Source organism: Myxine glutinosa, chromosome 10 (genome assembly GCF_964187855.1).
Source record: "Myxine glutinosa chromosome 10, kmMyxGlut1.1, whole genome shotgun sequence".
NCBI classification, from domain to species: domain Eukaryota; kingdom Metazoa; phylum Chordata; class Myxini; order Myxiniformes; family Myxinidae; genus Myxine; species Myxine glutinosa.
The window spans coordinates 1038005-1050728 of record NC_136270.1 but is presented as its reverse complement, the minus strand read 5'-3'; the positions used below and the strand labels follow the sequence as shown (position 1 = coordinate 1050728).

Here is a 12724-nt window from a genome sequence, read left to right as displayed (position 1 = left end):
TCAAGTCAATAAGATGAAAATTGATGATTTTACAGATGAAAAATGATGATTTTGGAAGTTTGATCTTGAGTTGACCTTAGGCCTTTTGACCTCAAAAATAGTTAGCTTCCCAATTCAGTGATGCACTGTGCAAATGCTGTTCTATTTTCAAGTCAATCGGATGAAAATTGAGGATTTTAGAAATTTAGCAAAGTTGGTGACCTTTGGCCTATGTTGACCTTTTGACCTTTTGACCCCAAAAACAATAGGCTTCTCAATTGGGACGACCTATACAACTTAGTGAAGTTTCTTGACGATCGGTTTAGAATTGTGACCTGTAGGCCGGTGACAAACAAACAAAGGCCTATGAAGGCCTATTAAATTTGAAGGCCTATGTTGACCTCAAAATACTTGGTGGTTGAATTCAGTGACAAGATATGCAAGTCCTCTTCAAATTTCAAGTCAATCGGATGAAAATTGAGGATTTTAGAAATTTGGCAAAGTTGGTGACCTTTGGCCTATGTTGACCTTTTCACCTTTTGACACCAAAAACAATAGGCTTCTCAATTGGGACGACCTATACAGCTTGGTGAAGTTTCGTGACGATCGATTTAGAATTGTGACCTGAAAGCCGGTGACAAACAGACAGACAGACAGACAGACAGAACCACAAACGCAACCGACCAATATACTTGAAAAATCTTCGATTTTGTAAGTAACAAACAAACAAGAAGACGTCATGCAGGGCACGATACTTGCAAAATCCGCCCCCCACCCACAAGAAAAAAAATTCCATTGATACAGCAAATTGTCCATTTCATCAAGATTAAAATTGACAATCTTGATCAAAGCTCGGGTCAATAGTAAGAAAGTGATGATTTTTCAGATGAAAAATGATGATTTTGGAAGGTTGACCTTGGGTTGACCTTTGACCCTTTGACCTAAAAAAAATAGTTAGTTTCCCTATTTAGTGACTCAATGTGTAAATGCTGTTCAATTTTCAAGTCAATCGGATGAAAATTGAGGATTTAAAAAACTTGACCGATGTTGACCTTTTGTCCTATGTTGACCTCAAAAATAGTTGGTGGTTGAATTCAGTGACAATATATGTAAATCCTCTTAGAATTTCAAGTCAATCAAATGAAAATTTGTGATTTTAGAAATTCGGCCTATGTTGACCTTTTGGCCTATGTTTACCTAAAATATAATTTGTGGTTGAATTCAGTGACCAGATATGCAAGTCCTGTTCAAATTTCAAGTCAATCGGATGAAAATTTAGGATTTTAGAAATGTGGCCTATGTTGACCTCAAATACACTTGGTGGTTGAATTCAGTGACCAGATATGCAAGTCCTCTTCAAATTTCAAGTCAATCGGATGAATATTGAGGATTTTATAAATTTGGCCTATGTTGACCTTTTGGCCTATTTTGACCTCAAAAATACTTGGTGGTTGAATTCAGTGACCAGATATGCAAGTCCTCTTCAAATTTCAAGTCAATCGGATGAAAATTGAGGATTTTAGAAATTTGGCCTATGTTAACCTTTTGGCCTATGTTGACCTTTTGGCCTATTTTGACCTCAAAATACTTGGTGGTTGAATTCAGTGACCAGATATGCAAGTCCTCTTCAAATATCAAGTCAATCGGATGAAAATTGAGGATTTTAGAAATTTGGTCTATGTTGACCTTTTGGCCTATATTGACCTCAAAAATACTTGGTGATTGAATTCTTTGACCAGATATGCAAGTCCTTTTCAAATTTCAAGTAAATCGGATGAAAATTGAGGATTTTAGAAATTTAGCAAAGTTGGTGACCTTTGGCCTATTAGGAGAACAGACAGACGGCCTCATGGCCCAACCTTTTGACCTTTTGACCCCAAAAACAATAGGCTTCTCAATTGAGACGACCTATACAACTTGGTGAAGTTTCATGACGATCGGTTTAGAATTGTGACCTGTAGGCCAGTGACAAACAAATAGACAGACAGAACCACAAATGCAACCGACCAATATACTTGAAAAATCTTCGATTTTGCAAGTAATAAGAAGACGTCATGCACAATACTTGCAAAATCCCCTCCCCCCCCCCTCAAGAAAAAAAATTCCATTGATACAGCAAAATATCCATTTCATCAAGATTAAAATTGACAATCTTGATCAAATCTCAGGTCAATAGGAGGAAAAGTGATGATTTTTCAGATGAAAAAATGATGATTTTGGAAGGTTGACCTTGAGTTGACCTTTGACCTTTTGACTTCAAAAATAGTTCGTCTCCCAATTTAGTGACTAAATATACAAATGCTGTTCAAGTATCAAGTCAATCGGATTAAAATTAACGGTTTTCTGATGAAAATTGATGATTTTGGAAGTTTGACCTTGAGTTGACATTTGACCTTTTGACCTAAAATAGTTGGGTTCCCAATTCAGTGAGGCACTGTGCAAATGCTGTTCTATTTTCAAGTCAATCGGATTAAAAATTGTGATTTTCAAAATTTGACCTCCAGATGACCTTTGACCTCAAAATCAATAGGCTTCTCAATTGTGACGACCTCCACAACTTGGTGAAGTTTCGTGACGATCGGTTCAGAATTGTGACCTGTAGGTGAGTGACAAACAAACAACAGAATAACAAATGCAACCGACCAATATACTTGAAAAATCTTCGATTTTGCAAGTAGCAAACAGACAGACAGGGGTGAAAACATAACTTTCATCCACCTTCGTCGCATGGTGAAGGTAATTATTAATTATGCTACGTGAAAAATTGCAATGAGATGTTCTGCACATCCCTCGTGCCAAAAAGGCCATTGTAGTGGGGCGGCTTAGCCCAAATATTCAAAAGAATTGTGCATTTTGTGATACAAGCACCAAATTTGGCACAAATGTACATTAATATGTTGCGAACATTTTCAGATATTGGGCCACTTGAAATTCCGTAATTTTTTTTTTCAAATTTTTTCAAATTTCGTAATTTCAAATTTTTCGGGTGACACCGTCACAATTTCGGTCTTCGAGGCCGGCCGATAGGCAAAGTGTGACCGGAAGGGACGAGGTTCTCCTGACCACGTGGCCCTCGATCTGGGAAGCGAGAGGCGTTCCATTAGTGGACGCGCCCCTCACGCCCGACTTTTGGGCGGCCCCGGCAGGCCGTTTGTTTTGACGTTCCGTGACAGGCCCCGCACCCCCACCTCCGGGCCGACCGGAAGCTTGTGCTGAGTACATCATACCTGAACAACTCAGTGAGGCAGAACACAGCAGTGCACACCAGGGTGACCCCTTCAGTGCATAAACCAATTAACCTGTCCACTGCAGGGCATATAGAAATGAAGTTATTTTCTGCATATAATAATAATATAAGTTCAGTTCTATATAACAATTTCTGTTATCACCACTACCACTACAACTACCACTACTACAAGCTTTGTCTGGAATTTTGTGGACTAACAGACAAACAGACATACAGACAAGCTGGGATCAAAACATTACCTCCTTCCACCATTGAGTGTAGAGGTAAACATCATGGAAATCCCAAACCCATCTCTCTCTGTTCCCTCCTTTCCCAGTCGAACCCAACTGCTCCTGGACTCTGTGTCCTTCTCTCCTGACAAGGTGGAGGAGTTTTTGTCAAACCTCGACTCTGATTCTGCAACTGGACCAGACGGCATCAGCCCACGGGTCCTAAAATCCTGCTCTGCCGCTCTATCTCACCCTCTCTCTGTTCTTTTCACCCTATCTTTTGCTCAAGGTCATCTGCCAGCATCCTGGAAATCAGCTAACATTACCGCTTTACACAAAAAAGGTGCAAAAACAGATCCTTGCAACTACAGACCAATCAGCCTGCTCCCAATTATCAGCAAAGTCATGGAATCCATCATTGCTTCGGATATGAAATCTTTCCTCTTCTCCAATGGCTTGATCTCTGATCATCAATTTGGTTTCAGACCAGGTCACTCTACTCTGGACATGCTGCTTCTGCTGTCTCAACAATGGATGGAGGTCCTCAATGCCAAACAGGAAATCAGAGCTGTCTCCCTTGACATATCAAGAGCCTTTGATACGGTCTGGCACCCAGCTCTGCTCACCAAACTCTCCTCCTATGGTATCCATGGAAATCTCCATGCATGGCTTGCGGACTTCCTCTCTGGTCGTAGTCAACGTGTGGCCCTGAATGGATTTCTCTCATCTCCCCTTCCTGTTCAGGCTGGAGTTCCCCAAGGAAGTGTGCTGGGCCCTGTGCTTTTTCTGGTCTTTATCAATGATCTCTCTGACTCTCTGGAAAATCCTCTCTATCTCTTTGCTGATGACTCCACTCTCTGCCGCTCCATTCCTCTTCCCTCAGATCGGCAGTCTGCAGCCTCCTCACTCTCTGAAGACCTGGACAAAATCACAGACTGGTCAAACAAGTGGAACATGTCTTTCAATCCTGCCAAATCTCACTCTCTTACTATGTCTCTCCGAAAAGATCGACTGGACAACCCTCCCATCTACTTTCTCAACAATCCTCTCCAAGAAGTTCTGTCACTCAAGCTTTTGGGTCTCACTATCTGCCATGATCTTTCTTGGGAAAACCACATTTCCAAGCTGGCCTCCAAAGCCAGTCGCCGACTGGGCATCCTCCGTCGTGCGAAGTCCTTCCTCGGCACACCTGAGCTCCTCACCACATACAAGGCTTTCATCCGCAGCTCTATGGAATACTGTTCTCCCCTATGGGCTGGTGCTCCTGCCTCACACCTGGCTCGGCTTCACGCTGTTGAATCCAAAGCTTTCAAAATCATTGGAATCTCCCGCGATGAAGCTATCTCTGAGGGCCTTTCACTCACTCACCGCAGGCAGGTAGGTGGTCTTTCTGTCTTCTACCGACTCCTCTCCGGCCTTGCTCCCCCAGCTCTCTCTGTGCTCTGTCCCCCAAATATTCCTACAGGTCGCACAAGATCTGCCAGCAACCCTCTGATGGTTAAACTGCCGAAATCTCGGCTCTCTGCTCACCTTCACTCTTTCATTCCTCTTTTCTCCCGCCTGTGGAACAAACTCCCACACTCCCTTCAATCCCTCTCCTCCCTCCAGGTCTTTAAAACAGCTGTTCACCACCATCTCTTATCTTCCCCCATCCATAACCTTGATCTTTTCTACCCCCACTAATTCACCCCAGATCCACCTTGTTTGAAATTCCAACTTATTTCCTGGAAATCCTGGCAGTGTCCATATGTTTATACCCCCCCCCCCCCCTTCACATGCCTCCCCCCCTTCACATGCCTCCCCCCCAAAGCCCTCTCCCTCCCACAGATCTCTCGATGTCTCCATGTCTCTCGGTCCCTGCTCTCAAATGTTGTGTTTGTGTCCTTCCCCCTCTCTCCCCATCTTGTCTACCGCTCCCGATGTTATTTGTTTTATGTGTCTGTTTGTCTTTCTGTGTGATTAATGTTCGCTCTTTCACGAGCCTCGATCTTGTATACAAAAAAAAAAAAAAAAAAAAAAAAAAAAAAATTATATCATGCCCTAGATTTAATTCATGCTTACCCGTGTATTTGCTTCACTGGTTCACAAGGTCTTTTGCATACATGTAATTCAGACTCTCGTCTTCATTGCTGACCACACAATGTTCGCAACATATTAATGTACATTTGTGCCAAATTTGGTGCTTGTATCACAAAATGCACAATTCTTTTGAATATTTGGGCTAAGCCGCCCCACTATATCGGCTGGCCTCGAAGACCGAAATTGTGACGGTGTCACCCGAAAAATTTGAAATTACGAAATTTGAAAAAATTTGAAAAAAAAAATTACGGAATTTCAAGTGGCCCAATATCTGAAAATGTTCGCAACATATTAATGTACATTTGTGCCAAATTTGGTGCTTGTATCACAAAATGCACAACAGGTTTACTATGCTGCTACACTATTGGAATGAATGCTGGAACAGTCCTTCAACAACTACATTATATGTTACTAGTGAGATACCCGTGCTACGCACAGATGGGAGGCCAGAAGCAAACAGGCAATGCAGATATGGCGAATGCTAAAGTATGAAACCAATAAATTCCACATTCTTGTAGCACCCTCAGTCGCACGTCAGACGTGGACAGCAAGTTCGTGAAGGACTTCCATGAAAAACGTACCTGTTCGCAAACAAACGGGTATGTTAACATATAGAAACGACGATCGTGGGTCCGTGGCAAATCTGCATATGGCGATCCGTGAAGTTCACATTTAGAAAGTAGAAACCATCACGGAATGTTGTCATTTACTTGAACTCAATATCTCTTTTTTCATTCCAAACAACATAACTCCAATCACAAATTAATCACAAAATAAACTTTTAACAACATTGTTAATGTTTCCTTCATTGTAAAAACTACCAAGTCAACAGTTAAAGGATTTTGACCCGATAGGTGTTACGGCCTTGGCAAGATCGATGAAGACAGCGATCTGTTAGCGTATACACCGCCCAAATAGCTATGTGGAATTCTCTCATGTAGAGATTAAACATACGTCGTTTGAACTTTGGCTGAGGTCATTATTTACGTTTAATGATGTTTATATACGAATCAAAAAGAAGATAATTGGTTTTGGGTCATCCTTTCCACATATCTCGTGGGATTGTGAGTTGGAAAGACGATCGTGATGGCGAGGAGGGGGTTGGCATTCTCTCAAGCAGAGATTAAACCCATGTCCTTATAAAAGGTCTTTGTCCGAGGTCACCGAGTCCGATCGGTGCAGCCGATCGGTGCAGGTTGCAGCGATCGGTGCAGCCATTTGTGCGGCACCCGGGAAAATAACGTTATGCGGGAGTCCAATCCTGAAAATGCTGGAGGCCAAAGCTGAAATTGGAAAAACAATATAGCCTATTTTACTCCAGGAGATCCCAGGATTACCCACCCAAAATATCGTTGCGATCGGTTCAGCCGTTTTTCCGGTACCTTCGAATGGACGGATAGACAGACAGACGGACGGACATTTGGTGAATTATAGTAAGATACACATGTTCTGTTTTTATGTTGGAGAGTATCCATGATGAAGACTCTGAGCACTTTTCTAACTCGCTGTTTGGAGTATTCAATGGTTCTTTTCCAGTTGTGAATATCATCGATGAGATTGACCTACCTGCCCAACTTCCTATAGATTCTAACAAATTGGAGGACCTCATGCCGCATGTTTTTCCTCATGGCCCAATTGCAGACGCAGCAGTGTTTCCTGACTCCATAGAATGAGCATTCGTTCCCTATAAACAGCCTCGTTTTACAACAATTACCAGGTCAATTAACCACTTACCCCTCAGCATTGATTGCATTGTATCTGCTGATCCACAAGAAGCTGCTGCATATCCAGTGCAGTTTCTGAACAGCATGGCTCCATCTGGGATGCCCCTACACAAACTAAGGGGAACCTATTATCTTGGTGCGAAATTTGAATCCAAAGAAAGGGCTATGGAATGGCGGAGATCCTTTGAAACCAACTCGGAGGAACAATATTGGACTAATTTCAAGACTTGCGTTAGTATGATGTGATACATTCATTCTCAAAAGGATGCAATTTCCAATAAGGCTTGCCTATTGTTTAACCATCAATATGGCACAAGATCAATTATTACGCAGTGCATACGGTTGTATCTCCTTCAGCTCGTTTATGTAACAAAAATGTTTTTTAAGTGTTCTTTCCAAATATAATCAAAGCAGGTATCGTTAATGATCCCACTGGTGGAATCTTCTTTGATGTGACGTTTCTCTTTCATTTTTTTGATCATGCCTTTACAGCTGTTACGGGTTTAAAAGAAATACAGAAAATCAAAGTGTGTAAATGAGTAGGTCTATGCCCATACCTATCGATAATTCCAATAACATTTCAAAATGCTCCAAAATACTTTTTTTCGAGTGAAAATGTTTTTGCAGCGACCATGCCTACATGACCAAAAATAGTGGTAGATCAATAAAATAATTATCCCATCCACCACGTAGTGTGAAACGGGGTTTCATAATCGTTCTGAGTACTGTAGGTGCATGTGTATGTGTATGTGTGTGTGTTTTTGTCATTAGTAGTATCTCCATATGCAGGCTTCACGAGGTGGAAGGAGCCCTCCCATGTATATTACAAACAGGTTTTTGAACAGCCATGAGCTCCCTGGTATCGTCCATGATTGCTAACATGGTTATGGAGGATTTGGAAGAGCACAGCATTCCATCTCTACCAGTGCAGCCACGTGTGTGGTTCCGTTACGTGGATGACGCATTCATTATATATTATTTTGACGAGGTGGACACCATACATGAAGCCATCGGTAAAACCTTTTCCGCCATCAATTTCACCCTCAATGAGGAGAATAATGGAGCCCTCCCCTTCCTGGACATGCTCGTAATAAGGGATCCGAAAGGAGCCCTAAATGTCACAGTGCATAGAAAGCCCACACACACCGACCTTTGCCTCGATTTTGATTCCTGCCATCCATTGGAGCACAAAAGATCTGTGGTACAAACCCTCTCAAAGAGAGCATGTGAGTTTTTCTCTCAAAGAGAGCAAAGACAGCATTTCATGAAGATCAGTTTAAAATTGGGACCTGTAGGCACGTATAAGTGAGCGGACAGACAAACAAACACACACACACGTGAACGTATACCTCAACCCTCAGATCAGCAGGCAGCAGCCTCCTCTCTCTCTGCAGGCCTGGACAAAATCACAGACTGGACAAGTGGAAAATGTCTTTCAATCCTGATAAATCTCACACTCTTACGATGTCTCTCCGAAAAGACCGGCTGGACAACCCTCCCATCCACTTTCTGAACAATCTTCTCCAAGAAGTTCTGTCACTCAAGCTTTTGGGTCTCACTATCTGCCATGATCTTTCCTGGGAAAACCACATTTCCAAGCTGGCCTCCAAAGCCAGTCGCCGACTGGGCATCCTCCGTCGTGCGAAGTCCTTCCTAGGCACACCAGAGCTCCTCACCACATAAAAGGCTTTCTTCCGCAGCTCAGTGGAATACTGCTCTCCCCTCTTGGCCGGTGCTCCTGTCTCTCACCTAGCTCGGCTTCACGCTGTTGAAACCAAAGCTTTCAGAATCATTGGAATCTCCCACGATGAAGCTAACTCTGAGGGCCTTTCACTCACTCACCACAGGCAGGTAGGTGGACTTTCTGTCTTCTACCAACTCCTCTCCGTCTTAGCTCCCCCAGCTCTGTCTGTGCTCTGTCCCCCAAATTTTCCTACAGGTCGCACAAGATCTGCCAGCAACCCTCTTCTGGTGAAACTGCCAAAATCAAGACTGTCTGCTCACCTTTACTCTTTCATTCTGCTTTTCTCCCGCCTCTGGAACAAACTCCCTCACTCTCGTCAATCCCACTCCTCCCTCCGGGTCTTTCGAACAGCTGTTCACCACCATCTCTTATCTTCCCCCATCCAACGCCTTGATCTTTTTACCCCCGTTAATTCGACCCACATCCACTTTTTTGAAATACCGACTTATTTCCTGGAAGTCCTAGCAGTGTACATGTGTTTTATATGTCTCCCACCCCACCCCCCACACCGCCTTCCCATGCCTTCTCTGCACAAGCCGTCTTCCTCCCACAGATCTCCTGATGTCCCTGTTCTCTACTGTTGTACTTGTGTGCTTCCTTCTCTCTCCCCATCTTGTCTCCCGCTCCCTTTATTATATGTTTTATGTGTCCATTTGTTTTTTTGTCATTAATATTAGCTCTTTCACGAGCCTCGATCTTGTATTCAAAAAACAAACAAACAAAAAAACTTTAATTAGATCTTGCCATTGGCAGATTATGGGAATTTGACTTTTGTTTTGCCTTAACTATCAGACATATGGTACATTTTGGTTTCATATTATTCTACTTTAGAATTACCATGAATAACGCTCATAAGCCATAAATGAGTAATGTTGTAGCCGGCTTAGCTTGCACAAAAAATCTATGAAATGCCTTCACATTATCCTTTATGAAATTGATTTAAAGAGCTCTATAGAGTTTCTTCAGACCAATCAGACTCTTTCATGACAAATGGCAGATTAGAAACAGGTGCAGTTTTATATTGTGTATAAATTGTTTCCTTTTCCCCAAACCGAGCAACATTTTATGGAACATCAAAAATTGCAAGAAATGTAATTTTGAAGAATGTATGAGGATTTTACTTTCAAAACTTTTAAAAGCAAATTTAGAGACCTTTGGCAAGCTGTTATGCAAGAGCAATTGTAACCGAGTTACCACAGTGCTAATGACTGTTTGTCGTTTATGTTTCTCTTTATGCACTCGATGCAATCTGTCACAACCTCATTTTCCTTGATGTGTAATGTTGAAATTTCTTTCACAAAAGGGCACTTCTGCCGATCAGAGCATTTTTACTGGCGCTAATTGCGCTCATGAGCACTAACATGAAAATCAAATAACGATTCCAAACTGGCAATTGCAGAGTTCAAAATATTTGCAAGATAAAGTACTGCTGAAGCTGTAAATTGAAGCACAATATTCATTTGCAAAAGCCTCTCTCTGAGGGATGCTGAAATAACCCCGGTCAGTGGTTTTCAATGGACGATGATAAAAATGGATATCCTTGAAGGTTTTTAAAAAGGCTGTTGAATGGCATGCAATTGACAACAAAAAGGCTCGTGGAATAATTTTCTTTCCTAGCTTTTTGGCTTCAAAAAGAGCAGGGAGTATGATTCAATGTTGGGTGCTTCTAAATTCTAATGGGTTTTTATTATCCTTGTGTGGTACAGCGGAGGGGAGGGACATGGTTGTAGAGAATTTCAATGGGGATGTTCTGTCATCCTGACACAAAAGCATTGAATAAAGAAGAGCAATGAGAAATATAATAAAAAAGTAATGTTGTAGCTGACTTATCAGTAACACTTTGATTGAAAAAAATATGTTCCCTAGAAATTCAAAATGGTGGAGTGTATATTCGCGAAAACAAGCACCTCTGCTTCCAGGAGACAATTGACTGGAGAGACATTGTGAAGGATGGAAACAACATTACTGTTACAACGGAAAGTGCCTGTAAGTACTTATCGAGAACTTAAAGTGGTCCAATCATTCTTTCACTCAAAGGTGTCATTTCAAGAATCTACAGCTTTCCTTGTCAATAATGTGTTTCTTTTTTAGGGAAGTTTCCTATGTTTGGTGCTCAGGATTTGGAATTTTTGTTCAAACCTTGTCCACACATTACATATATACATTAACTGGAATATGATGGGTGAATAAAAACTTGTGAAAGCTACCACAACTAGAAAGCGCATTCAAGTGCACCACTCAAATGGTGGAATTCATCTTATTCCTCTTCCTCTATATCCATCTTCTATCTATTATATATATATATATATATATATATATATATATATGTATATATATATATATATATATATATATATATATAACTGTGAGAAATAGTAGAAACTCCACAGTACGAGCAGGGCGTCTCATTTGCATTATATAAATAATCGGGAGATTAAATCAGATGCGGACGTAGCTTCAGGACATCGATCTTTAATTGTCGACAAGCTTTCGACCAACAAAGGTCTTCTTCTTAGTCTACAGAAACAACAGGCATGTATGTCAGACAAGTATGCATAGTGATATGTGTGTAAGATGTGTGATATGTGTAGAAAATGCATACAAAAGGAAGAGCCACGCTGAAGCTCACTCACCGTCCCCAAGTTCAAATGAAGTGAAGCGCAGCTCACAGTTTCCGTTCGCGTTACAGTTCGGTGCACGTGCATATACAAATATAGAGATACATACATACATAAACACACAAGAATATCATTCATAGATATGAATATAAATGGTATATGAATATATGCTTGTGTGTTTATGTATGTATGTATCTCTATATTTGTATATGCACGTGCACCGAAATGTAACGCGACCAGAACTGTAAGCTGCGATTCACTTCAGTTGAACTTGGGGACGGTGAGTGAGCTTCATCGTGGCTCTTCCTTTTGTATGCATTTTCTACACATATCACACATCTTACACACATATCACTATGCATACCTGTCTGACATACATGCCTGTTGTTTCTGTAGACTAAGAAGAAGACCTTTGTTGGTCGAAAGCTTGTCGACAATTAAAGATCGACGTCCTGAAGCTACGCCTGCGTCTGATTTAATCTCCCGATTATGTATGTATGTATATATATATATATATATATATATATATATATATATATATATATATATATATATATTAAAAGAAAGTTTTTGTTTGTTTGTTTGTCTGCACGCGCTAATCTCCTGAACGGTGAAAGATAGGAGGTAACCTCTGAAACAAAAAATGTCGGCACGGGCCCCGGGAAGGTTATACTTATAGGCTAGGTGGCGAGGCCGGCCGAGGCCGCCTCGGCCGGGCTGGGCCCATTTCGCAATAAATCTTCTTCTTTCAAAATTCTCTCTTGCAGAGCCCAACAGAAGAAAGAACAAGGAATCGTTGAGCACTAAGTGATACAGGGCTCACGTCAGACCTATGTACAGAAGATTAAATTCATTCAAAAAGAACCCGGGCAACGCCGGGTGCATTCAGCTAGTCTGCTATATAAGAGAGCCGTTGGTCTGTCTGTGTGTCGCAATTTTTCTCAGAGATGGCTGATCGGATCTTAAACTTTCAGAGTTTTAAATGTGATTCATCGGTGAGTGCTTTGAAGTGTTTTAGGCAAAAAAAAAAAACATTAAAAAATAAGTTAGCATAAATTGCTCTGTAGTGCCAAAGTAAAGATTGCTCAATAGTGCCTAAGCCTTTTTGATTAATGACAGTTATA

The 12724-nt window shown here is 41.4% G+C and overlaps 2 protein-coding genes across 3 annotated transcripts in view; one reads left to right on the top strand and one right to left on the bottom strand.

Annotated features, from left to right (window-relative positions):
• Window positions 1–12724, top strand: part of LOC137433495 (receptor tyrosine-protein kinase erbB-4-like) — a 538358-nt gene that overhangs the window by 277448 nt on the left and 248186 nt on the right. For both annotated transcript variants that reach the window (XM_078785237.1, XM_068125823.2), the window contains exon 4: window positions 10849–10968. In XM_078785237.1, coding sequence (XP_078641363.1) covers window positions 10849–10968 — 120 coding nt within the window. The remainder of the gene's footprint in view (window positions 1–10848; window positions 10969–12724) is intronic.
• The window catches only part of LOC144894123 (uncharacterized), a 554169-nt gene that overhangs the window by 316685 nt on the left and 224760 nt on the right, over window positions 1–12724 (bottom strand). The window lies entirely within an intron of this gene.